The 27858-nt window shown below is 43.7% G+C and overlaps 1 protein-coding gene and 1 long non-coding RNA gene across 9 annotated transcripts in view; one reads left to right on the top strand and one right to left on the bottom strand.

Moving 5' to 3' along the window:
* Positions 1-14634, top strand: part of SEPTIN10 (septin 10) — a 59390-nt gene extending 44756 nt beyond the window's left edge. The window contains exons 9-11 of one of the 3 annotated variants that reach the window (XM_057743692.1): positions 899-1031; positions 11652-11839; positions 13682-14634. In XM_057743692.1, the coding sequence (XP_057599675.1) occupies positions 899-1031; positions 11652-11839; positions 13682-13697 (337 nt within the window). In that variant the 3' untranslated portion in view covers positions 13698-14634. The other 2 variants (XM_057743691.1, XM_057743690.1) reach the window with 2 other exon arrangements.
* The window catches only part of LOC130857851 (uncharacterized), a 55198-nt gene extending 29994 nt beyond the window's left edge, over positions 1-25204 (bottom strand). For 5 of the 6 annotated variants that reach the window (XR_009054876.1, XR_009054874.1, XR_009054878.1 and 2 more), the window contains exons 1-2: positions 25044-25204; positions 15254-15409 (exon numbers count right to left, since the gene is read on the bottom strand). This is a non-coding gene — a long non-coding RNA (uncharacterized LOC130857851). The other variant, XR_009054877.1, reaches the window with a different exon arrangement.
* Positions 25205-27858: the final 2654 nt, after the last annotated feature.

Genomic DNA, 27858 nt, shown 5'->3' with positions numbered 1-27858 from the left:
TGTACTTCCCTGCAGTTTTTGTCATTAAATGAACATTTATGAAGAAACTAAAATGTCTAGAGAGCTCTGCTGGATAGCTGGGTAACAAAGATGCTGAGCTATTAGAAGAGGGAGGCAGGTGGGGTGTAAATGCTCAGGAAGAAGTATAAACAAAGAGCCATGGAAATGCCTGAAGGAACAGTGGATTCCATCTGGGAGACTGGAGAAGGCTTGCTGGAGGGACAGGACTGGTGGGTAGAGTGAGGGTGGGGAAGTGGGCAGTAGCTGGAACATGAGACATGTGGCATGTTTTAGGAACAGGGAATAGGTTAATGTGGCTGAAACCTTAGGGGGGTTGGGTCTGTTTGGCCAGACTGTGAAGTTTCTGAAGTGCTATTATCCTGTAGATAACTAATGCAGGTGAAAAAGAACAAGTGATCTCTGTTTTTGGTGGAAACCTCTTAGGAGTGACAGGAAGCACAAAATGAAAGAAAGGAACTGAAAGCCTAGAGCCCAATTAGGAGATTATTGCAATAGTGAAGGCAGAAAAGCACAAAGATCAAGTTGGGCTGAACACGGTGTCTGCAGAAATCAAAACAAGACTGGATTGAAATGATGTCGGGGTCCAGGCTAAATTCCAAGACCCTGGTGAGCAGATGTGGTGATGAGCGGAGGGGAGAAGTCAACAGAGGTGAAAGGAGGAATTTTTCTGGGGTGAAACAAGCACTTCTGGGAGTGCTGGCAAAACAGGGACCCACAGACAGACCTGTGCTCCCTGGAGGAAGTGGGCTTGCCCTGTCTGGGACTCCCTGGAGGCATATGTGCTGTGATGGTCATGGGGTCTAACCTGGATGTTTGAGTGCTTGCAAGTTTGTTACGTCATCTTGCTAACATGAGAGTACCACGAATAACTTTTCAGTCTTCAGGAGACCTACGAAGCCAAGAGACATGAATTTTATGGTGAACGTCAGAGGAAGGAGGAAGAAATGAAGCAGTTGTTTGTGCAGCGCGTGAAGGAGAAAGAAGCTGTACTGAAAGAAGCTGAAAGAGAGGCAAGTGTGCTGGTTTGCTGTGATGTGCATTTATTTGGGATGTCTGTTAACATGGGGATTTATCTCAAGAACTTAGAGATGCTTTTGAAGACTAGTTCTTTAAAAAGTAGGTTTTTTTTTTTTTTTTGCAATAGTAGATCTACTTTATTTTTTTCTAAGCTCTTCATTGGAATACAATTGCTTTACACTGTTGTGCCAGTTTTTGCTGTACAACAAAGTGAATCAGCTGTATTTATACATATATCCCCTTTATCCCCTCCCTCCTGTGACGCCCTCCCACCCTCCCTATCCCAGCCAAGTCATTACCCATCATCGAGTTGATCTCCCTGTGTTATGTAGCAGCTTCCCACTAGCTATTCTATATTTGGTAGTGTATATATGTCAATGCTACTCTCTCATGTCATCCCAGCTTCCCCTTTGCCCCCCACCCCCACCCCCCGTGTCCTCAAGTCCTTTCTCTACATCTGCATCTTTATTCTTGCCCTGTCACTGGGTTCATCAGTACCATTTTTTTAGATTCCATATATATGAGTTATCATACGGTATTTGTTTTTCTCTTTCTGGCTTATTTTGCTCTGTATGACAGACTCTAGGTCCATCCACCTCACTACAAATAACTCAGTTTCATTCCTTTTTATGGCTAATATTCCATTGTATATAAGTGCCACATCTTCTTTATCCATTCATCTGTTGATAGGCACTTAGGTTGCTTCTGTGTCCTGGCTATTGTAAATAGTGCTACAGTGAACATTGTGGTACATGTTTCTTTTTGGATTATGGTTTTCTCAGGGTGTATGCCCAGTAGTGGGATTGCTGGGTCATATGGTAGTTCCATTTTTAGTTTTCTAAGGAAACTCTGTACTGTTTTCCATAGCAGCTGTACCAATTTACCTTCCCACTAACAGTGCAGGAGGGTTCCCTTTTCTCCACACCCTCTCCAGCATTTATTGTTTCTAGATGTTTTGATGATGGCCATTCTGACTGGTGTGAGGTGATATCTCATTGTGGCTTTGCCTTGCATTTCTCTAATGATTAGTGATGTTGAGCATCTTTTCATGTGTTTGTTAGCCATCTGCATGTCTTCTTTGGAGAAATGTCTATTTATGTCTTCCACCCATTTATGGATTGGATTATTTGCTTTTTGTTATTAAGCTGCATGAGCTGCTTGTATATTTTGGAGATTAACCCTTTCTCAGTTACTTCGTTGGCAGATATTTTCTCCCATTCTGAGGGCTGTTGTCTTATCTTGCTTATGGTTTCTTTTGCTGTGCAAAACCTTTTAAGTTTCATTAGGTCCCATTTGTTTATTTTTTATTTTATTTCCATTATTCTAGGAGGTGGGTGAAAAAGGATCTTGCTTTGATTTATGTTACAGAATGTTCTGCCTATGTTTTCCTCTAAGAGTTTTATAGTGTCTGGAGTTACATGTAGGTCTTTAATCCATTTTGAGTTTATTTTTATGTATGGTTTTAGGAAGTGTTCTAATTTCATTCTTTTACATGAAGCTGTCTGATTTTCTCAGCACCACTTATTGAAGAGGCTGCCTTTTCTCCATTCTATATCCTTGCCTCCTTTGACATAGATTAGTTGACCATAGTTTATCTCTGGGCTTTCTATCCTGTTCCGTTGACCTATATTTCTGTTTTTGTGCCAGTACCATACTGTCTTGGTCACTGTAGCCTTGTAGTCTAGTTTGAAGTCAAGGAGTCTCATTTCCCCAGCTCTGTCTTTCCTTCTCAAGGTTGCTCTGGCTATTCAGGGTCTTTTGCGTTTCCATACAAATCATAAAATTTCTTGTTCTAGTTCTGTGAAAAATGCCATTGGTAATTTGATAGGGATTGCGCTGAATCTGTAAATTGCTTTGGGTAGTATAGTCATTTTCACAATGTTGAGTCTTCCAATCCAAGAACGTGGTATGCCCCTCCATCTGTTTGTATCGTCTTTAATTTCTTTCATCAGTGTCTTATAGTTTTCTGCATACAGGTCTTTTGCCTGCTTAGGCAGGTTTATTCCTAGGCATTTTATTCTTTTTGTTGCAGTGGTAAATGGGAGTGTTTCCTTAATTTCACTTTCTGCTCTTTCATTGTTAGTGTATAGGAATGCAAGAGATTTCTGTGCATTAATTTTGTATCCTGCTACATTACTAAATTCATTGATTAGTGCTAGCAGTTTTCTGGTAGCATCTTTAGGGTTTTCTATGTATAATATCATGTCATCTGCAAAGAGTGACAATTTTACTTACTCTTTTCCAATTGGGATTCCTTTTATTTCATTTCCTTCTCTGATTGCTGTAGCTAACACTTCCAAAACTTTGTTGAATAATAGTGGTGAGAGTGGGCACCCTTGTCTTGCTCCTGTTCTTAGAGGGAATGCTTTCAGTTTTTCACCATTTAGAATGATGTTGGCTCTTGGTTTGTCTTATATGGCTTTTATTATGTTGAGGTAACTTCCTTCTATGCCCATTTTATGGAGAGTTTTTATCATAAATGGATGTTGAATTTTGTCAAAAGCTTTTTCTGCATCTATTGAGATTATCATATGGTTTTATCCTTCAGTTTGTTAATATGATGTATCACATTGATTGATTTGTTTATACTGCAGAATCCTTGCATTCCATGGATAAACCCCACTTAATCATGGTGTATGATCTTTTTAATGTGCGGTTGGATTCTGTTGGTTAGTATTTTGTTGAGGATTTTTGCATCTATATTCATCAGTGATATTGGCCTGTAATTTTCTTTTTGTGTGACATCTTTGAATGGTTTTGGTATCAGGGTGATGGTGGCCTTGTAGAATGAGTTTGGGAGTGTTCCTCCTTCTGCTATATTTTGGAAGAGTTTGAGGATAGGTGTTTGCTCTTCTCTAAATGTTTGATAGAATTCACCTGTGAAGCCATCTGGCCCTGGGCTTTTGTTTGTTGGGAGATTTTTAATCACAGTCTCAATTTCAGTGTTTGTGATTGGTCTGTTCATATTTTCCATTTCTTCCTGGTTCAGTATTAGAAGATTGTATTTTTCTAAGAATTTATCCATTTCTTCCAGGTTATCCAATTTATTGGCATATAGTTGCTTGTAGTAGTCTCTCATGATCTTTTGTATTTCTGCAGTGTCAGTTGTTACTTCCTTTTCATTTCTAATTCTATTGATTTGCGTCTTCTCCCTTTTTTTGCCTGATGAGTCTCGCTAATGGTTTATCAATTTTGTTTATCTTCGCAAAGAACCAGCTTTTAGTTTCATTGATCTTTGCTATTGTTTCCTTCATTTCTTTTTCATTTATTTCTGATCTGATCTTTATGATTTCCTTCCTTCTGCTCACTTTGGGGATTTTTGGTTTTCTTTCTCTAATTATTTCATGTGTAAGGTTAGGTTGTTTATTCAAGATTTTTCTTGTTTCTTGAGGTAGGATTGTATTGCTATAAACTTCCCTTTTAGAACTGGTTTTGCTGCATCTCATAGGGTTTGGGTTGTTGTGTTTGCATTGTCATTTGTTTCTAGGTATTTTTTGATTTCCTCTTTGATTTCTTCAGTGATTTCTTGGTTGTTTAATAACATATTGTTTAGCCTCCATGTGTTTGTATTTTTTACAGTTTTTTTTCCTGTAATTGATACCTAGTCTCATGGTGTTGTGGTCAGAGAAGATGCTTGATACGATTTTAGTTTTCTTGAATTTCCCGAGGCTTCATTTGTGACCCAAGGTGTGATCTATCCTGGAGAATGTTCCATGTACACTTGAGAAGAAAGTGTATTCTGTAGTTTTTGGATGGAATGTCCTATAAATATCAATTAAGTCGAGATGGTCTAATGTGTCATTTAAAGCTTGTTTCCTTATTTATTTTCTGTTTGGATGATCTGCCCATTGGTGTAAGTGGGGTGTTAAAGTCTCCTACTATTATTGTATTACTGTCAATTTCCCCTTTTATGGCTGTTAGCATTTGCCTTATGTATTGAGGTGCTCCTGTGTTGGGTGCATAGATATTTACAACTGTTATATCTTCTTCTTGGATTGATCCCTTGATCCTTATGTAGTGTCCTCCCTTGTCTCTTGTAACAGTCTTTACTTTAAAATCTAATGTGTCCGATATGAGTATTGCTATCCAGCTTTCTTTTCACTTCCATTTGCATGGAGTATCTTTTTTCCATCCCCTTACTTTCAGTCTGTATGTGTCCCTAGGTCTGAAGTGGGTTTCTTGCAGACAGCATATATAATGGTCTTGTTTTTGTATCCGTTCAGCCAGTCTGTGTCTTTTGGTTGGAGCATTTAATCCATTTACATTTAAGGTAATTATTGACATGTATGTTCCTATTACCATTTTCTTAATTGTTTTGGGTTTGTTTTTGTAGGTCTTTTCCTTCTCTTGTGTTTCCTACTTAGAGAAGTTCCTTTAGCACTTGTTGTAAGGCTGGTTTGGTGGTGCTGAATTCTCTTAAGTTTTGCTTGTCTGGAAAGCTTTTGATTTCTCCGCCCAATCTGAATGAGATTCTGGCTGGGTAGATATTCTTGGCTGTAGGTTTTTCTCTTTCAAGACTTTAAGTGTATCCTCCCACTCCCTTCTGGCCTGCAGAGTTTCTGCAGAGAGATCAGCTGTTATCCTTATGGGTTTTCCCTTATATGTTATTTGTTGCTTTTCTCTTGCTGCTTTTAATATTTTTTGTGTTTAATTTTCATTAGTTTTATTAACATGTACCTCAGTGTGTTTCTCCTTGGGTTTATTCTGTATGGGACTCTCTGCACTTCTTGGACTTGATTAACTATTTCCTTTCCTATGTTGGGGAAGTTTTCCACTATAACCTCTTCAAATATTTTCTCAGACCCTTTCTTTTATTCTTCTTCTAGGATGCCTATGATTTGAATGTTGGTGTGCTTAATGTTGTCCCTGAGGTCTCTGAGATTGTCTTCCTTTCTTTTTATTCTTTTTTCTTTTTCCTGCTCTGTGGCAGTTATTTCCCTCATTCTATCTTCCAAGTCACTCATTTTTCTGCCTCAGCAATTCTGCTGTTTATACCATCTAGAGTATTTTTAATTTCAGTTATTGTGTTGTTCATTACTCTTTGCTCTTTAGTTCTTCTATGTCCTTATTAAATATTTCTTGTATTTTCTCTATTTTGTTATCGAGATTTTGGATCATCTTTACTATCATTACTCTGAATTCTTTTTCAGGCAATTTGCCTATTTCCTTTTCATTTATTTGGTCTTGTGAGTTTTTAGCTTGCTCCTTTGCCTGCAAGGTGTTTGTTTTCTCATTTTGTCTAACTTATAGTATTTGCTGTCTCCTTTCCCTGTGCTGCTTAGTAGTAATTCCTCATTTCCGTTCTCTTCCCCATGTGGTGGGGTTGGTCCAGTGTCTTGAGTGGGCTTCCTAATGGGAGAGTCTGGTACCTGCTTTCTGGTATGTGGATCTGAGTCTTTTCCCTCTGATGAGCAGGGCTGTGTCAGGTGGTGTGTTTTAGGGTATCTGTGAGCTTAATGTGCCTTTAGGTAGTCTGTGTGCTGATGGGTGGGTTTGTGTTCCTGTCTTGTTGTTGTTTGGTGTGAGGTACCCAGCACTGGCAGTTCCAGGCAGCCAGGCGAAGCCGGGTCTTAGACTCTGATAGAGGCCTCTGTGTGAGTTCTCTGAGGTTAACCTTCCCTGTGGCTTCTCTAGTGCTTCTACCGGTTTTTGATTCTTTCATGTAATTAGGTGGCTTAGTTGAGAACAGGATGCCACTAACTGCCAAGTCTGGATCTGGGAGAGCAGACAGAGGCTCCTCTCAGTATATGTTGTTCATCGTTCCACTTAGCAAACTCTTGCTGGACAGGGTGAGAAATCATGCACTGGGTGTTGAACCAAATAGGAGTTGTACAAGGAGCATCAATTGCTATGGTTTCTTGATAGCTTCAGCTGCTGTCCATCTGCTCAGGCTGCCTGCTGCCATTCCAAGCTGTTCCTCCTCCATGCCCCAGTAGATATACTTTAAAAGAAATGCTGAAGGAAGTTCATGCACTGTACTGTTAAGTCTTCACACCAGGGCCTGGATGATGGAGGGGTGACCAAAGTCTCCTCAAACTGAGTCCCCTGATGTCCTCTCGGACCAGGGTCCAGAGGGAGAGAAGAAGCGCACCACTACCAAGTACGAGATCCCATGGGTAGTGCCGCCACCTGACCTGTACAGGACTTTTAAGGAAAGCTACTTTGCTTAACTAACTCCTAGGAGCTACTCTAGAGCCCCAGGACAACAATTGTAGCTATTGTGTTTTAACGCAGTCTTTGGATGCAGGCTTTACAAAAAAATCACAGGCTGAAAAGAAAAACTTTTGCCTTTTTTGAACAAAGTGTCTTCCATTAGAAGTGGTTTATTGAGGGCTTGTAAAGGACTGAGTTACTAAGAAGTGTTTTAAATATCTTAACCAGGAGCAGAAATGTTCTAGCAGTGGCTTGATAAAGCATTTTTTGAGAGTTTTGAGAGTTGTTGGGATTGTTGTTTGTCAGGAACTGGGCAATTTTGAAAGCTGTTAGGTAGCCTTTTGAGTTTGAGGTCAGGCTTCTTGGAGGAAGTGGGTGGTCCAGGTGGCCTTTGGGTGGCTTTGGCACAAAACCATCTGCAGTGAGTTTTGTTTGCTTCTGGTTCTTCAAGGGTCAATTTTAGTTTTACTTGGATTAAGGTACTTGCTGTAGACTTAACTACAGTGGCTGCTTTTAAGTAAATGGCCACATTTAAGATTAGCATCAAAAAGGATGAGCTGTAAAAAGGAATTTCTAAGAGAAGACAGAAATGTTAATACAAATGAACATGCTAATTTGAGTTCCTGAAGAATTATTTGTAAAGTAATTTAATTTTACAAATTTATTATTTTAAGTACCTTTATAGTACTTGTTATTTAAATAAACCCTATAGTAAGTGGTTTTGTAAAAATAATAATCTAATATATGTTGTTTATAATTTGAATTTTGATCTTTATTTTGAAAAAGTTCAAACAATGGAAAAGTCAGAGTACAGGGTACCTGTATCCCTCCCCACACCTAGATTGACATTTTGCCATCTTTACTGTGTGTTTCTCTGGTTATCTGAAAGCTGGTTGTAGACATCATGACATTTTTGTCAAAGGCACATCATGCATCTCTGAAGCTCAGGTGCATTTTCCTCTATAACTATAGTAGCAGTATTACACCTAAGAAAAGTAATAGCAATGCCATAGTCTCTTCTAAATCCCCAGTCCATAATCAAATTTCCCCTATCATCCCAAGATTATCTTTTAGTGTTCCTTTTTGTTTGGTGATTTTTTGTTTTTGAACCAGGATTCAGTCTTAGGTATCATACTGCATTTGGGTGTTCTGTTTTGTTTAGTCTTTTATTCGAGAACAGTCCCTAGTTTGGAGTTATTTTCAAATACAAATATTGAAGGAGTTGTGATGAGTAGGAAATAGGGTGCTGATTTTTCTTTTGATTAATAGATGCTTCTCTTGTAAGAGTTCTCTCCCATACATCACGGTTCTCAGTTTCTCCAGTGAGGAGAGAAGTTGTAGAAGTGATTTATAGTTGAATTTTAATTTTTAAAACCCCAAATAAGAGTATTTTGCTTAAAACGTGTATTGTTTAAAAAGGAAACTGAAAATTCAGGGTGACCAAATGGTTGAAAGAAAAAAGAAGTATTATTTGTCAGTAGGTGCTTTGTAGATTTTTATTTTTATGATTCAGGTGCTGTTTTGTGTTAAAAATATTGTATTAAACTAATGATGAAGGTAGTTTAAACCAAAATTGTCACAAGAGTTCTAAACTTTTCATTATATACGTTTAGAAGCAGATTACTAGCCTGTTTTATTAATATTACAATATTAATAAATTCCCTCATTTAAGTTTCATCCTGCAAAGCTGGTACCATCCACACATTAGAGTTGGGTCTGGTGCAGAAGGGTGTCTGGGGGTCATCATCACTCAAGTTAGCGATGATTCACTCAAGAACCATCAGTTGAAGGGTGAAGGAGGGGCATATAATTTATCATCAGTGTTAGTGTGGTTTTAGAAGGAAAGGAGGCTTCTTAGTAATTACACTGGACAATAGATAGGGGTAAACCAGGTCTCTACTGGGCAAACCGGGACATTTAAAGCTAGTTATATCAATAAGATACTGGCAGGTAACCCAAAATATTATTTAAGTCTGTATTAGATGACCTTGTTATTAAAATATCCTTGCCAATATGGTTGTAAACAAACATGTCAGTTCACATTTTGTATGAATTTGGGTGATTTTCATGTATAGTACAGACTTGGCTGAAAATGCAATGAACATCGGGTAACTAGAGTAGGGAGATGCACAGGGCAGATGTCATGTCAAGATAGCGTTTAAGTGATATCTTTTCTACACCTTTGTTAACATCAGTCTGGATGTACAGCCCTTCCCCCACCACAAGAAAAAGTGCACTTTGTATTTATCCCTCAAGTGAAGTGCATAACCATTGTGAAAATGTTACTGCTTCCCTAATTTATACATGTCTATTTCTTGGTTAATTGTTTACTTAATATTTATGCCTCTCCTGTTTCCAAAAGCATTCTAGATAATTTTCAGTAAACAAGTACAGCTGCACTAGAACCCGGACCTGGAAGTCAAGGGCGGACAAGCAGCACATTTTGCACTCAGAGGGGTTGCCACAGTGTGGGGTGCTTGTCAGCCAGTACAGAGCTCAGGTCAAAGACACTGACTAGTTTGGCAAGAGAGGATTCACTTTTAAAATGGATACTTTAAAAAAGGATCACTGAACAACAGCATGTATAATGTCCTTAGAAACTGGTTTACAAGAGACAGCAGTATACCACATGGCCATAGAGGTTTCAGAGCATCAGTGAGTAGTTTCCACAGCACAGAAGGTCTTTTCGAGGACTTGAAAATGTGTCTGATTTAAAGACCTTATAAGTGAATAGCGGGCCGTGAGCGAGCACTTTCTGTATGTGGGGCAGAATGTTGCCGCCAAAAGCCGTGAACTCCACAGAATGGAGTTCATTCCCCCTTTCTCTTTCTAAGACATTTTTCTCATTATAGTTTTCCCGGAATTTTTAATATGAGTACTCTGTAACCCTTCAGGATATTTAAGAATATAAAGTGTGCACTCTCCATTTAAGTATCAGAGATATAGCTAGCTCTGGTCAGATAATGTAAATCTGCCCTATGGCCTCTCTTTACTCCCCCACCCAAAATCCACGGGGTGCACGCATGCTCAGAGAGCTGCCACTCTGTGTATCTATACCACCGATTTATTTATGTATCTTTGTATACAGGCAGGAACCATTTACATAAGCAAATACTGATCCCTCTGGAAATGACAGACATCCTTAGGAATAAGAATCCTCGGACCTTACTTACTGTTTCAACCCTATTCTGTCTCTGTCTAAACTCTTCTGTCAGGGTTGCTGGCTCACTAGACAGCCTGCTCTGTATCTGGAACATCAAATTTTTATCAGGAGGCAGCATAGCTTTCTGCTGTCTCTGCCCTCAGCCTTTGATTTTTAGCAAAGTATTTCCTCAGTGATCATATGCCATCTTTTCTGGAAACCAAGTCCTACTTTTTGTATAAATGTTACATTGCTGCACAGAACTGAAAATACAAATTGAAAGTTTATCTAACCAGACCAGAGAATCAAAAAAAAAAAGTTACCTTTTTGCTGTAGATTCTAGGTATTGTGCTTTTGTTCTTGGCACACAGCTGATTCGTAAGGAACCTGCTAAAGACCCTAGTTTTTTTTTTCAGATAAACAGTTAAACCAGGGAAATCTCATGTTGTACTGTTATAAATTTTGGCAAAACTCATTTTAATGACTGTACTGAGTATATTTAGCATAAGTGAATTTTAAAATGGGCTCTCTCAGAGACACAGGTGTTTTTTCCCAATTATGGTGTAAACCCTACTACAGCGAGTGCAGCTGACCCTTGAACCACCTGGGTTTGAGCTGCATGGGCCCATTTACACAGGGATGCTTTCCCTCACTAAGTCCACCGGACTGCACCATCCACGCCTGGTGGAATCTGCAGATGTGGAGCTGACCGTGACACACTCACATCTTCAACCAGCGGGGACTGGTGCCATAACCCCTGCATGGTTCAAAGTTCAACTGTATTTTTATGTATAAAACTTGTCTAAATTCACGACTTTTTGATTTAGTTTAGGTTTCAAGAAGGTGAATGGCTATGGAAAAACATAATGGATTTTTAAGGTCCTTGAGTTAAATTGACACTTGCTTTCCAGACAGGTTCACCAGTGTAATCAATAGCTATTTCACTACCACATAGTAAATTTATTTGGAAAATAAAGACTTTTTTCCTTCTTTTTGATAACTTGCTTCTGTAATTTGTCCTTCACTTTTATTAAGAATGGATTTTAGAAACTTTATTTGAAGAGGCTTTGTGGGGAAAATGTAGAGCAAGAAAGGAAAAAGTCTAAGAGGTCAGATGTTTAAAAAACTGAAGTTTGTTCATGAGGCTGTTTTTGTGTTTTGTTCATGCATTTTTTGCATGGGAGCTCATTTAAAATTAACGTTTAGAGCAATTCCACATGTCGCTGTGCAGGCAGCGTGAGCAGGGCTGTGACCGGGAGGTGCCCAGGCGTGTGCTGCCACACAGTGTCCTCAGCAGGAACTGCACTTCTCTTCACAGCTCCAGGCCAAGTTTGAGCACCTTAAGAGAGTCCACCAAGAGGAGAAGCTGAGGCTTGAGGAGAAGAGAAGACTTTTGGAAGAAGAAATCATCGCTTTCTCTAAGAAGAAAGCTACCTCTGAGATATACCAGAACCAGTCCTTTATGACCCCAGGTGGCAACATCAGGAAGGACAAGGACCGAAAGAAGTAAGCACCCTGCCCCCCCATCTGTCTGTCTCACTGCCTCCATCTTCACGGTGCTTCACCCTCTGTTCCCTACTCCTGTCTGCCTCCTGTAGCTAAAATGCCAGCTCCTTGAGAGCAGAGACCTGGTCTCTTCTGTGCTGATTCCCAAGCAGCTAGAAGGGCACCTGGCACGTGCTCCATGCTCTGTGAATATTGGAGTCAATGTTTGAAGTGAATGAACAAACATAACAAAAATTTGCCATAGCGTGTAAGGGCCAGCGACCTGGGGACCTTGGCTGCTTCAGGGCACGTCTAGTAACTGCTGACACGCCATTAGTTATGTCACATTTCATGCCTGACAGAAGCTGTATACTTTGTTGGGGAATCATAGACATAATACTTGATTAAAAAAAAAATAGGTTTACTTTTTTAAAACAAATTCTGATAATGATTTTTTGAGAATTTTTATTTTAATAAGGGAACCAGGCTGTCGATTGGAACTCCTGTGCTTTGATGTCAGAGCTTATGAAACGAGTGGTGGACGTAAAGATGCAGAGGAAGGTAGAGAGGGCCCCCGTGCATCGGGGCGGCCTTGGTAGCAGGTGGAGGATGGTCCCAAAGCTTGTAGGTCTGGGGTATGTGTTAAAGTCAATGTAACCAAGTCTTAGAAAATAAGGTTTTTTCCCTTCTTTGTATTTTTTCACTTTATTTCTCCCACTTGAATGTCCTCATCACTTTGCCTGTTTGCTCACTCTGTTCAGCACCCCCCCCACCCCACCCCCGACCCAGCGTGGGCGGCTCAGGTCCTCCCCAGCCGCATAGGGCAGCCCTCAGGCTTCTTTTATGTCCATATCGTATTTCAAACTGATATTTTCAGAGTATTATATATCACATTCAAAAAGTTAGGAAAACATAACATTGCCCATGATAGCTTTCCATTTTTGAACTATGAAGAAGTAAATCCACAGGGTTTGGGGTGGATTTAATTGGCCTGTGGATCTTATGGTTTTGGAGAAGAAGGAATTCTCATGCATGACCTTTTCACACAAGCTCTTCCAGGGAGTGGATCTCTGTTTTGTCTGTTGATGTCCCCACCCCCAGAGCCTGGAAAGGGCAGTTATTTGTGGAAAAAAATGAATACGCTGTATTTCAAAAGATAAACCACCCTTGTTATCTGTGGGAGGGCCCAGGATGCCCCAAGGACACCAAATCCACAGATGCTCAAGACCCTCATATAAAATGGCACAGTTTTTGCAAAGAGCCTAGGCACATTTCCCTGTACACTTTAAATCATCTACAGATTACTTGTAACACCTAATACAATGTAAATAGAATGTAAATGCTAGGTATATAGTTGCCAGCAAGCGGCAAATTCAAGTTTTGTTTTTTGGAACTTTCTGGAATTTTTTCCAAAATATTATATATTTTCAGTCCTCAGTTGGTTGAATCCTCAGATCTGGAAGCCTCGGACCCAGAGGGCCAACTGTATACGTATAATTTATGACTTCTTTTCAACGTGCCTCGAATTACAAAGCTAAGGGGCCTTTTACCTTCTTATCGTCTCCACTTAGTCCAGTGTTAACTAGATTTGGACTCCCTGACTTTATTCCATATGCAAGAAAACCATTTACAGTCACCTTCTGAAAGTAAGGTATGGGCCCACAGTTTGAGAGCTCAGAAAAATTTACTCTCAAGAAATTTTGGTGTTTGTTTTTTCTTTTCTTTTCCAGAGTCCCATGGCTAAATATCCTATTAAATACTAGATGTATATCTGTTCTTTCTGTAAAAGCTTTGTAAAACAAGTGATTTTGTAAAACATGGTTTTCTATTGTACCAATCAAAAGGTTTTTTTTCTCTTTCCAGCTCCAATTTTATGTAAAACAAAAGTTCCAGATCACAGAAGGTCATCACAAGCAAAGTTATTAAAATGTTAGAAGTATGCATTGATTTTCTTGCTGTTTTTATTTGCTGTATCACTTATGTTGTATCACTTTATTCTGTATCTGGTAAATGGCCACAGTTCAAGTGTGAGGTCAATACATAAGCCAGATGGGATGATGTTATTTTTTCATTGTTAGAAGTTTAAGTTGTTGGTTTGTGATGAACTGAGGTCATTTCTCCTGCTGCCCAGTGTTTGTTGTCACTCTGCTGTGACACGAGTGTCTGTGCCTTTGAAAGTACAGGACTTGTTTATATTCTGGCTCTGATTGCATATATATTCCAAGATGAACCTTTCACGTACATACTAAAGGTAAACTTTTGGGAATATGTTTTAAATTGTATTATGTACCTGAAACTCCAACACTCAATAGTTTTATAGACCCTTTAAGTTTTTGACACAATTATCCAATTGGTAACATGATCCTAAGCTTTTGTATCAAATTATATAATATGTGCTTCAGTGTTGTGGTCCATGTGTTGTGATGAAACAGTCTGTTTAAAGCAGAAACACTCAGGTAAATAAGCCCTTTTCTAGTGATAAGTACCTTTGGAACTGGGTGTCCTCACACTGTTTGCATCAGTCTCTATTACATACTTGTTTAAAACTGTCTTCCAGAGAAAATAAATAATAAAGTTGAATCATCTTACTAAAAATATTTCTTAAGAAAATAACTATGAACATCTGAATATTAAAGATAAAAATTTAGATAATTCCTATCATAAAGGATATTTGAATTCAGTGCCTTAGTATTTGCAGAACAATTTAATGGCTTCTAACTTTTTCTTAACAGCTATAAGTTTTCATTTTTTGTACTTGAATATTCTAAATGAAACTGATATTTACTCTTAACAAATAAAATGTATCTACATATTTACTAAACTGTGTTTAAATTACTTTAACTTTTCTTTTTTGCAAACTGTGATCTTAAACATTTTATCAGGACTAATTATATGTTTGAATTACTTTAAGACACAGGTATATTACCAGTACTTTTCAGACAACAGAAGGTTTTACTTAGCCCACATCAGATTCTGAGCAGTGTATTTTTTCATGAATTTGTGTAAGTTGCAAATAAAACCTTTCATTTTGTAGTACAGCTTATCTGGACCAACACTTTAAATTCCATTTTTGCATTTTAGAACTTTAGTAAAGTAAGTTATAAGTAAGTATCACAGAAAAAGCTCTGCACTTTCTTCTCAGGATCAGTAATGCCCAGCCTCTGGAAGGTGGGAGCAGGAGAGGCGGTGAGTCCCTGAGGGCAGGTAGCCTGGCCCCCCGAGCCTGGCCAGTGCTGCAGCGCTGAGCCTTAGCCCAGGAACGACGCCGCAAGCTCAGTAATGTGATGTGACTGGTGGTTGTTTGCAGCATATTATATCAAACTGTGTACAAACAGCTATCCTGAACTTTAATAAAGTTACTTTTAAATGCCAGAGTGGTTGTTGGCATGTTAAAAGTTATTCAAGTTCCTAGTTGAAAAGATCACAGAAACCTACCTCAGACTCTGAGCTGAAGAGAAGGGTCGTCATCTTGTGCTGCTAGTGACTCTGCTGTGAGGAACACTCACCACACGTGCACGACTGCAGCGTGAATCTTGGATTCACTTCATGTATCTGGGATTCCATGTAAGATTTTATTTTAGAAGAGTTGAACTGCAAAGGGAAAAAATTTTTTTTAAATTACAGTACAGGCAGACCTCAGAGAGAGTGCAGTCTCCGGTCCAGACCACCCAAAAAATCAAGTATCGAAATGAAGTCAGTCATATGAACTTTGTTTTTCCCGTGCACATAAAAGTTATGTTTATAGTGTGCTGTAGTCTGTCAAGTGTACAACAGCTTATGTCTAAAAAAACAATACGCATACCTTAGTTCATACTTCATTGCTAAAAGATGCTAAGCATTGAGCCTCCAGCAGGTCGTGACAGTTACATTAGGATCACTGATCACAGATCACCACATATATGATGGAGGAGTTTGGAACACTGTGAGAATTACCAAATGTGATACAGAGACACAAAGTGAGCAAATGCTGTTGGAAAATGGCACCAACATACCTGCTCGACGCAGGGCTGCCACAGAGCTTCAGTTTGTAAATAGCACAGTGTCTGCACAGTACAGTGAGGTCTGCCTGGGTAAAGCTCAGTGTCTCCTTATAAAGTTTATTAATTCTCCAAGGTTACAGAGTGAGGTATTACCCACTGATGCTTGAGTTAATAAATTTCCTGGGAACAAAGTAAAGCTAAACATATTTTTTTTTTCCATAAAGCACGTGAAACAGAATTGCGTTTCACTGCCAACCATTAGTCTTTGTACTGAGGACTCTGAATTTCTAAGCTCTTTCACACATTCTATGATTCCAGCTTCCAAGCACTACAGGGATCATTGCAATAGCCCCATTTTGAAGATGAATTCGTTTTAGACCCCATTTGGCCAGGAAATGGGGGCACAAACTGGTGAGGCCCCCATGTAGTGGCCTCTCTGAGAAGGGCTCCTGCCCCAGGCCATGGAGCAGTGGTGGGGGGGGGGGGGGGGGATGGCAACTGGGCCTTGAAGGACTGAAACAGCTTCAGATGAAGGAGGGCCACACAGATACAAGAACAGCAGGCTTCCAAGGAAGCCTGTGCACCTAGGGAAGCAGCTGGGATCAGGGAGATGATCAGGTGAGTTATGGGTGGGGTTTTAGATGGAGGCAGGGAACAGACAAGGAGTTTATAAACCTACTACAGCGAGCTGGAGGAGCCATGGAAAAGTCTGACTCACATGGTCAGACAACTCATCCAGAGCAGAGGGAAAGATACATGGGGGTGGAGGAAGGACCAGGCCAGGGGCAGGCGGACTCGGACTCAAGTCCAGGCCAGTAGTTCCTACCACTGCGTGTACAGGAGAATAACTAGGTCATGTTTAAAAAATACTGATGCAGAAAGGAATATATAGTAAAGGAACCTAAATGAATAATAGTCATGTAAAACCATGAAAATGTCCTTTGGAGCTAGAAATACAAAGGGAGCTAAAATTCAGACTCCAGTGGCACATAAGTTGGGAGAGAGGGGTGCATGGAATGAGGAGGTTCTTGCATTAACTGGGAAGGGGATAAAAGTCTCTGTCAGCCGGGTAATGTGAGACTCAGGAAGAGCCATGTAAGTGTGGGGACGCATGTGCCTTTCAAGCCAGTAAAAGAAAACTTGTCTCATAAATGATAATCCAAAAGGAAACAAGGACATAAAGGCAATAAAACAGGTATGACAGCCAAAATGCATTTAGTAATATGGTAGATTTAGACCCAAATAAATCGTGCTCTTTTTTAAATAAAAGTTTCTTTAAGATCAGCTACATAACTTGACAAGAGAAAGTTAAAGCTTTCTGTCCTGATAGAAAAAGTTACATCACGTATATTCAACCAAAAGCTGATGTGAAAACTACATTTTCTACAAAAGGCAAAAGGCATTGTTAGGGATGAAGATGGCCTTGCTTGGGGGCAGCCTAGCCTCAGAGGCAGGAGGAAACCTCGTGGCTGGTGCAGGTCCCCAGACCTACAGTGTGCAGGGGTTACGTGGCTACAGACAGTTATAAAACACATGCAACTAAACACTCTAACAACATTTTACTATATGTAAATTATACCTCAATAAGCCTGTCATTCTTCCTAAAAAGTAAAAGTTAAGCAAAAACAGGGGAAATGAAAAAAAGAATGTCACTACAGATCCTGGGACATTAAAGTGTCATCGATAAATTAGAAAATACAGAAGTATCCATAAAATAATTTTTAAAATTAATTTACTGATATAAGAAATAGAAAATTTCATAATAAAAGACAATTTGTAATTAAAATCCCCATAAAGTATGGACTGAGAATCCTCTCAGACCTTTTAGGAGGAAAGGCATTCTCTGACAAGCTCTCCCTGGGGTGGTTGGGACACTGCCCTACCCCTGGGATGTCCACGCCCTCAGCCCTGGAGCCTGTGGGTATGTTTCTTCAGCAGGCAGGACACTGTAGAGGCAACGAAGTTACAGCCCTGAGATAGGGGGTGGTCATGGGGGGCCCAGTGGAGGGACACGTGGCCGACAAAGGAGGGTTGGAGAGGCAGCACTGCTGGCTGCGACGCAGAGGAGGCTACAAGCCTTGGAATGTGGGTGCTTCCAGAGGCTGGAAAAGGCAGGACATGGATTCTTCCCTAGAGCCTCCAGAGGAGCACAGCTGTGCCTGACACTTAGATTTCAGCCCAGTTCTGACTACCAACACTGCAAGATAAATAAATTTGTACTGTTTAAAGCCACTACATTTGTGGTAATTTGTTATAGCAGCAACAGAAAACAAATACATTCCCCAAGAATGGATAAAAGAAACATCCCAAACCCATTTCATAAGGCCAATATGGCTTTCATTTCAAAGCCTAATAAAGACATTCTGAGAAAGGCAATTATAATCTAATCTCATACATGAACAAACATGCAAAAATCCTAAACAATTACTAACAAACTGAATCCAGGAATATATATTTAAAAAGACAGTTTCTCATATCCAGGAATGCAATGATGTTTTAACATTAGAAAATTAACTAGTGTAACTCACAGCATAAACATTAAAAGAAAAATCATATGGTCATCTCTACAGAATCATAAAATATTGATAAAATTTACCATCTTTGAGAGATAAAACAACAACAACAACAGAAAAGGTCTCTTAGAATACCGAATAGAAGGAAACTTCCTTAATTTGATAAAGGGTATCTACAAACAGTAACCCAGAGCTGGCATCACACGATGAAAACACTGAAAGCACTCTTAAGGCCGGGAGCCAGGAAGGGTGGCATAATCTCCTTCCATTAGACAGGTCACCAGAGCTGGCAGCCCCCTCAGGAGGCAAAAAATAAAGAGGAGCTGGGCCTCAGTCCTCACAGGTGACACGGCTGTGTCTGCAGAAAGTCCAGGAGAGGCTGCGGCCAGAACACTGGGATCAGGAGTTCACCTGATGACAGAATGGCAGGCTCGTGTGCCTGATGCCCTGTTCTCACCAAAGAATCTCAGCTCCCGAGGTTATGCCTTTGGCTCTGTCCCGCCTGCTCGCTCCAGCCTCAACCACTGCCCTTTGTTAATTAGTTTGTGCGCAGGCTCTGCTGCCACTAGGCCTGTACAACTGTGGTTCGGGGTCAAGGTCCTCTACAAGGCCCACCTGCTCTTGAGTGCCTGCACATGGCCTGGGCCTCAGTGAGGGAGGCCCAAGCAGTCTTTGCTTAAATTCCTGCCTCTGTGGAAACTGTCACTTGTGTGGACAGAGCCACTGCAAGCCGTGGTCGCCCACGAGGTCAAAGCCTTGTGGCCCCAAACCTTCAATTCTCTTGCCCACGTCCCCAGGGAGGAGACAACTGCACAAGTAAACCATTCCAGGGCACTGGCCACCCATGGTGGTGGTTCCAGGTGAGGAGTGGTAACCCAGGAGCCAGGGAGAGGTTGCACACCTGGTTCCACAAAACCTCACCCTGACTCACCTGCTTGGCACCATCCTTGGTGCCATTTCTCCACGTTCATAACCACTGCCCCAACTGTCAGCTTCCTCCCCCTGATTCTGGAGAAACAAGGTGAAAGTGTGGCCACTGGAGGCCGAACGTCCCTTTATTGCTGACAAAGCCTACTCAGTGTGGGAGCCAGAGGGGGTTGTGAGATGAAGCCCAGCACTGGGGGACTGGACTGGCCCCCCCACTCAGGCAGAATTGTACCCAGATGACCAAACATTCAGGTGAAACAGAAACACTTGCTCCAGGATGGTCAAGGGCAAGGTTTACGTCTGGCTGCTCCTTCTGGGGCCGCCCACTCCCAGCGGTTCTTGAAGCTCTTGGGAGCTCTCAGAAGCCCCATGCGCTCCTGTGTGAACTCGAGGAAGCAGGCAGGCAGTGTTGCTGCCCCACCGGACGGGAAAGAACGGTGAGGGCCAGAGAAGAGTGACCTGCGCTCACAGAGGCAGAACAGGTGTCAGCCCGGTCTTAACTGCCTCCTCCTGCAATGCTGGCCACGCCAGGTGGAGGAAACCTGGCGCTTCTGAGTCTTTCTAAGTGAACAGTGAAGCTGTCTGTCCACAACACTTGGATCTGAACTTCTCGCACATTAGCACAGGCTGGTTCACAGAACGAACATCTGCAGGAGGCAGTGAGCTGAGGGCAATGTTTCCTGGGTATCAGGAAATAGCTGATCACGTCCCTCGGCTGAGACAAGAGGAGGAATGCGCTCCAGCCTCCTCACCAACACCAGAGAGTGCTTGCCACAGCCTGGATTCCTATTTATTCCTCTTCATTCCCCGTTTCCCTGTGGAGCTGTTAATTTCAGTGTTACCTCACATAGAAAAAACACTAGCTTTATAAAAAGATACTTGAAGAAGGAAACATCTTCAAGACTTCAGACAGTATGAATGATGGTGTTACCAAGTCCAAGCTCATGCTGCTTGCCACACGACAGGCCAATAAACTGAGACATGAGTTGTTGGAGCAAAAAAGAGTGACTTTATCCAGAAAGCCAGCAGACCAAGAAGATAGTGGGCTTGTGCCCCAAAGAACATCCTGCCTGAGTTAGAATTCCAGCTTCTTTTATACTAAAAGGGGAGGCAGTAAAGCCAAGCACCTCCTGGTTCCCATCAGCCTCTGGAGGTGATGTGTTAATTTCTCCCACCTGCAGTCACTCACGGTGGTGGGGGGGGGGGGGGTGGTGGCTTGGTCAGGAAATTTCCTGGGAGCTAAACAAAGGTATTTTAGCTGAATGCTCATTCCCTGGGAGGCTGAGGTCCCAGAGATGGGCCATTATGTAGAATTTAGGTTTATAGGCAACATTCCTTTAGTGATTAACTTGTACAGAATACAAACATTCTTCCCAATTACAAGAAAAACTAGGTTAAGAATGAGCAAAAACATCTCAAGAACAATGCAAACCAAGAGACAATACCATTTCAAATGCTGAATGAAAAAAGTCAACCTATAATTCCATGCCAATGAAAATATCTTCCAAAAATATAGGCAAAATAAAGATATTAAAACAAACAACAGCTGAAAAACTCCACTGCTAACACACTTGGATTACATGAAATGTTAAAGGAAGTGCTTCAGGCAGAAGGAAAATGACACCTAAAGGATATTCATATGGTAAATACGTAACATAAAAGACTGTTTTTCTGTAGTTTAAAAACTGCTTTAACACCACACCATTATATATAAAATAGATAACCAGAAAGGACCTACTGTATAGCACAGGATATTATACTCAATATTTTGTAATATAAGGAAAAAGAATCTGAAAAAAATAGATATAATTGTATGTATAACTGAATCACTTTGCTGTGCACCTGAAAGTAACACAACACTGTAAATCAACTATAAAAAAATTTCTTTTAAATTGCTTTGGAGAGATAAACAATTGTTTAAAGCAAAATCGAAATAGACTGGGCCTTTGTAGCATGCAAAGAAGTAAAATGTATGCAAACAGTGGCACAAAGGCTGAGGAGGGTAGAATCGGCATATTCAAATCATAAATGCTCACAAAATATGTGAAGAGGCATAACATGTATCTTTAATATCATAATTTAGCTATCAATAACTAAATATACATATGGTAAACTCTAGATCAATAGCAAAATTTTAAAGCAAAGAAGTATGCCTCGAGTCAAAAAAGGAAACAAAACGGAAACATAAAAAATAATAAATTAATCCAAAAGGAGTCAACAAAAGTGGGAGAAAGAAGAAATAATGAATGGGTCAAATAGCAAGATTGTAAATTTAAACTCAATTACATTATTGTGAATGGTCAGAACAATCCAATGTTAACAGGCAGAGACTGTCAGGCTGGATTTTAAAAGTAAGATACAGTTATCTACTGTCTACTAAAACACTGCTTTAAATACAAAGACAGAGTAAAAGGATAGAAAAAACATATTTCATGAGAACATGAATAAGACAAAGGCTAAAACTGCAGCATAACTAAGACAAAGTCAATTCAGAACAAGGAACTGCACCAGAGAGGAAAGAGGTCGCTGGTAAATGATATAAGGGACAATTCACCATGAGAACCTACCAATCTTACATGTGTCTGCACCTAATAACTGAGTCAAAATACATGATGCAAAAAACTGATATAACTAAAAAGAGACCTGCAGGTACCACAGACATTAAAAGGACAAATCCACCATTGTAACCGGAAACTTCAACACTGTTCTCCCAGTAACTGACGGAACAAACTGACAGAAAGTCTACAAAGACACAGAAGACTTAAACAACACTACCAATCAATTTGATCACGCCAACCCACAGCAGCAGGACATTCTTTTCAAGTGCACATACAGCATTCACCAATGTAGAACATTTTTGACCATAAAACCAGCCTCGATAAATTTAACAGGGTTGAAACTGTATGAAGTATGCTCTCTAACCTCAATGGAATTAAACTAGCATCAATAATGCAAAGATATCTAGGAAATTCCTAAATATTCAAAAATTAAATAATACACTTCTAAAAAAACCTACAGCTAAAAAAAGCAAATTTACAAAATATTTTTAACTTAACACAAAAACACACGAAAAAATGTGCATGATGCAGCTGAAGCACGTGGCCATGTTTGGTGCAGGGCCTTCAAAGAGGTAAGGTAAATGAGGTCAGGTGGGTGGGCTTAAATCCAGTAAGTCTGTGTCCTTATGAGAGGAGATCAGGACACAGACACACACAGGGACAACCATGTGAGGACACAGGAAGGAGCCAGCCGACCACACACTGAGGAGAGAGGCCTCAGGAGAAACCAGCCCTGCTGACACCTGATCTCAGACTTCCGGCCTCCAGAACTGTAGGAAATTAAACTTCTATAGTTTAAGCCCCCAGTCTGTGGTCCTTTGTGACAGTGGCCCTCACTCACTAAAGGGTCCCTTCTCCCAGGAATCACTGTTCTATGACGCTTGTGTTCCAATGTCCTGTGTTTTGTCCGGTTTTCTAGTTATGGCAGGTGGAAGGGTAAATCCAATTCTGTCTTTCCATTACGTCCACAAGCAGAAGTCAGAACTGGCCTTTGGTCACTCAGCAATGTCTCCTCCATCTATGACCCAAGGAGAGATGACCATTCTAGAATATCAGGTTGGAAGGCAATCCAGTGGAGATTGCAGAAAACCACAGACAGGTGTAAGAGGAAAAGACTGACTACTGTAATAAGAGCATCCCAGTTACAGTGGCTTAAATAGACAAACGTTTACTTCTCTCTCCCATGGGCAGGCCATCACCGAGGCTTGACTGATCAGAGCCCTCACCTACTCCTCCTTCTCTGCTGTCCTACAATTTGCTCCTGTCTTTCTGGCCAGAGATGGCTTTGACACATCCACGCCCCAGCTTTCAGAAAGTTGGGAAGAAGGAGAGGGTCCCCACTCACGACCTGGCCTAGCCGCAGGGCAGTCTGGGAAATGCATTTAGGGGGAGGAGGAAGGGAAAGCGGTGGCAGTCGGTGCCTCCTTTAGGGGAGACTTTTCTATTAGGAAAGAGAGAAGCAGCCTTCCCAGTGGGACGCAGGAGTGAAGAACCCGGTTCTCCTGTAGCATCACAGCATCTGCGCAGCTCAGGAGGTGGTGGCCAAGACTGTTTCCACTGCCTCAAGGCTGTGAAGTGGCTGCACAGGGAAGCCCTCTGATAGTGGTTTCATGCCTGGCACTAAGAGGAGAAATGAGCAGACTTCAGACACTAGGCCCAAAACCAAATGCTGATGAGTTCTGAGAGCACGGTCTCTGCTGAGTATGACGGGCAGGACTGAGTGTGGTCGCTGAACTGTGTAACCTAACTTTGTGATCTCAATTCTGGATCACGTTTCCAAGTCTACACATCCTGACAAGACCCTCTAGGAATTTATTAGAATGGCAGGCCCCAGACCACTGACAGCTTGTCAGCTGTTACAGAAACACAGCACAGAAGCTCATGTCTGCCTGGGAGACACACAGAGGGCCGTGGATTGTGGGGGCGCCCATGCAAATGGGTTTCTGGACCCCCACTCGTTTCAAGAAGAAGAGCCCTGCTTTCACCTGGTTTATGCACTAGACCTCCAGATAAGGTTTCATTTGAACACAAAGTTCTAGGGTTTTGAAAATATAAAATCTAAAGCACTTTTTACCATTTTACTTGGTTGATGCAACTTGACAGTTTGTATTAATAAACAATTAATACAGGGGGCAGCTGTCTCACCATTAATCCTTCCCCAGGCCCCACAGCTGCATGTGCCCTGAGACAAGCCAGCCACCTCAGCCAGACTCCCGCGGGGCCCTCTCCGTGCACCCACCTTGGCAGTTTTGCCTTTACTTAGGTCACATCCTCCTTTTGGAGGAACCCTGATCACACCCGTTGGTCTAATACAATAAACTGCAGGTTTCTGTATATAAGGTTCTAGTTATTCCGGTTGTGCGTGAATCTCTTCCCTTGAGGGAACTGTGACCTTGATTCTGTTGTTTGTTATATCTACCTGTTCCATCAAGCTTTGGGTAATTGACAGATGTGATATTTATGCCTTGACGCCTTCATCTAAATAACAGAATGCTTTACTGGGCAGAGCCCTGTGGTATGCCACTAGAGACCTCCCTTCGGAGTGACAGTGATTTGACTTGGCCCCAAAGATTCTGAAGCCTTTGATTAAACTCTAGGTCCTTTGATCAGTTCACTGAAAAAAACATAAATCAGCGATGCGGCAGGCGAGCAACTGCGAAGTCACTCCCAGGGTGATTTACGTTTATTAGGGCTCTGATGCATATTTAAGAGGCGTATTAAAGGGCTGAGTTCGGGGGCGCGTACTGGACGTGCCTTGGTGCTAATAACTCTCCGGTGATGCAGGGCCTGCCCCTCTCCCCTTTGTAAGTCAGAGCTCAGGCCACGGTGCCTGAGAAGAGAGAGCGCCCCGCACCCTCCCAGGGCCGCAGCCAAACACGATCCGGCCGAAGGGTGGGAGGCCTCCGCCTCGGAAACCAGCGGCAGGACTGCAGCTTCTAACGCGAATCCCAATCCCAACCGACTACACCGACGCCGCCGCGGGAGGTGCCCCAGACCGGGTTCTCGAAGGTCAGGCCAGGCCGGGGGGGAGGTGGGGGCGCGGGAAGCTCCGAGTCCTCCCTCCCTCTTGCAGCCCCCCCAACCCCAGCTCAGAGGCTGCTCCCCCCCCCTCCCTGGGGCGCCCACCGTCTTGGCCTGACGAGCGCTGACACCCCGGGGTCCCTCTCAGCAGCTCAGAGAGGCAGCGGCTGCTCCGCTTCGGACGTTCATTCCAAACAGCTCATTCGACTTTCAGGTTGAACATTACCTAAGTCAGCTGTTTACGGGATTAAAGAATAAACGGCAGCACCCGTCAAGAGACGCCCCGCCCGCCGCCCCGGTCCGCTTCCACGTCCTTAAGGTTCTCACGCGAAAAGCAGCACGAACAGAGCACAGACCTATGCCCGTCACCTTCACCCTCAGGCTCACTCCTCACACGCCCCCTTTCTCACAAGAACACGCCCCGCTCCTCAGCCGCTCCTCCAACTACCAACGTGGAGCCGCCCCAGACTCGCCCCTCCCGGGCCGGCTCCTCACAGCCGCCTGGCCCCTGAGCGCACAACCTGTGCGTGGACGTGCCGTGCGTGGACGTGCCGTGCGCGTGCGCCCCGTGCGCCGACGTGCCGTGTGCGTGGGCCCTGTGTCCACGCGGCCCTTCCTGGAGCACAGGTGTGCTGGGTCCCCTTCCGGGGCGGCCGCTGCGTCCCCGCGGCTTTGCGGGTAGAGCAGCATCCCGCGTGCGGGTCCCAGTGTCGCATGGAGCGCGTCTCTCTGATTACGAGGGCGGCTGCACATCTTCTCTTACGGGGGCCGTCATGTTTCTTTCTGGGAACCGTCAAGGTTATTTTTCTTATTGAGAGAAAAGGGCAGTCTTGGTGCCAAAAAGCTGAGGGCCTGAGGGGCCTGGAACAGGAGAGTCATTCCCGGGAAAAACAGAGTGAGGAGGGCCATCTCCCAGCCGGAGGTTTCACCCAGGGGGCGGGGTGCTCGGGTTGAGCCCCAGGCGAGCGCAGGGTCAGGTGGCCGAGCCCGTCGTGGTTCTGCCCTCCCCTGCCCGCCCCTCGTGCCCCCTGGACGCCCCCCTCCTAGGCGCGCGCGGGTTCCTCGGTGCGTCTTCAGCCCCCACCACTGCTGTGTGCACCCCCTCCTCGCGGGGCAGGCCTCCTGCCCAGTCCCAGCTGAACCGCTCCCTCGGTGGCCCCTCCGCAGTGAGGTCCCAGTGCTCACCTCCTCCGTGGGGCCTCCTAGTCTGTCCGCCTGCAACCTCTTTCTCAGCAGTTCCTTCTGCTCCTGTGGGGACCTTGCCGGACACTCCGTCAGGAGCCCCCTCCCTCTTTGCCCTCCTCCTGTCTCTGTTGAAGCAGGTTAAGGTCCAGAGGGTTCCCCGGGGTCACTCAGGACCCGCCCGACCTCCGACCTGGGTCAGAGGAGTGTCAGCCTGCGACTTCTCCAGCTTCAGAGTCGGCACTGGGCGCCGAATTCTTTCCACAAGGCGCCTCTCCTGTGCAGCTCTCAGCTCTCCTGCCTCCCTCAAGTCCCTGAGAGGACCCTGTGAGCCCTCAGGGCCCACCCAAGTGACCAGGAGGGTCTCCCCAACTCAGGGTCGGCTGGTTAGCAGCCTGAACCCCTCTTTGTCATGTAACGTGACAGGTTTCGGGTTTGGGATGCTGAGGGCCCCGGTTCTCCATCTGCAGGACGCTTGGCACACAGCCCCTCCCTGCTGCCCTCCCAGTGCCCCTTCTGCTTTGCTAACCTGTTACCTCCTCCCTGCCCAGCGCAGGAGCTCCTCACAGGCCTCCCTGACCCTCCTCTCCCCTTTCTAATCCAGAATTACTGTTCTAAACCGCACACCCTCCCCTGCCCCTTCCAGGTTGAGTCCTGTGGCTGGAGGTCTGGCTCCAGGCTTCCCAGGAGGCCTCAGGACTGCAGACACACAGCCCAAAGAGGCACTCTCATGGGTGATTTCTGGAACAGCCCTTGCTCTGTTGTAGGCTTGGTGGGGAGAAAGTGTGGCCTGAGGGATGGGGCAGGGGTAGGTGGGGGGGAGGCAGGACAGCTCCACTTAATGGCCAACACAGTGTCACCAGTCTGTCCTTGCATATGGAGAGCCGGCTGTGGAGTGTCTCCCCTGGGAAAGGAGACCCGAGTTTCCCCAGGGCCGACGTGCCACCTCATCAGTGTTGAGGGCAGAAAAGTGACTCCTGCTCCTAAAATCCATGAGGCTGAGGCCTCAGTAGGAGCCCCAGTTCCCTGTGGACAGTGGGTTTGTCGCTGCTTCACAAGTGAGTGTCCAGCTGCCCTGACCAGCCTGCACTCTGATGTGGCTCCAGGACTGGGGGCAGGGGGGGTCGCCGTGCTGCAGACTTGCCAGGCGGCCTTCAGATCGTGACGGCGCTGCCTCCCCCTTGCCCTCAGGCCTGACACACTGTTTCCACGGAGGGCTTGACTCAGCGCCCAGCCTTGGAGTTGGTCTTGGGGGTCCACTGAGCCATGAGCTCTGGGCACTTAATTTAACTGTCCATCTGGCGAAGTGTCTTTGGCCGGGCTTTTTGGAGAGGTGTGTGAAGGCTTCAGTGCTGCAATGCAGGCGATCCTCCCCTCCCTACCCTGGGTGGGCAGTGTTAAGTCTCCTGCAAGTTCACTCCATTCATACAGAAGAGGGAAGTAGCTCTTGGCTAAGCTTCCCTCCAGCTGCAGTGATATGACAGTCAAAGGCTCTGGGCAGGAGTCCCAGCCAGGAGGGCAGCGGGGGCTCTTTCAGGAAACACCCTGACAGGTCCTAGGCCATGGGCAGCCCTCTGCTGGGCCTCCCTGTGTCTGGCTGACTGGAGATCAGCAGCCTCCTGTTGTTCCTCCTGCCGGTGGGTTCCAGGCACCCCGTACCGCATGTTCCAGAGGACAGGGCAGGCACCCAAGGCCGGACACACAAGGCAGGGTCATGAGTGTGCTGGTCTGGGAGGCCAATTCCAGGCACTCCTGGCCAACAGGACTTGAATGACTACTGACACGAAGGCTTCCTGCAAGCAAGGAAGGGGCATCATCCACAGAAATTCACTCTGCCTTTCCAGGCAAGCAGACCCTGC

The sequence above is a fragment of the Hippopotamus amphibius genome, chromosome 7, assembly GCF_030028045.1.
Source record: "Hippopotamus amphibius kiboko isolate mHipAmp2 chromosome 7, mHipAmp2.hap2, whole genome shotgun sequence".
NCBI classification, from domain to species: Eukaryota; Metazoa; Chordata; class Mammalia; order Artiodactyla; family Hippopotamidae; genus Hippopotamus; species Hippopotamus amphibius.
This window is presented reverse-complemented; position numbering and strand designations above follow the sequence as displayed.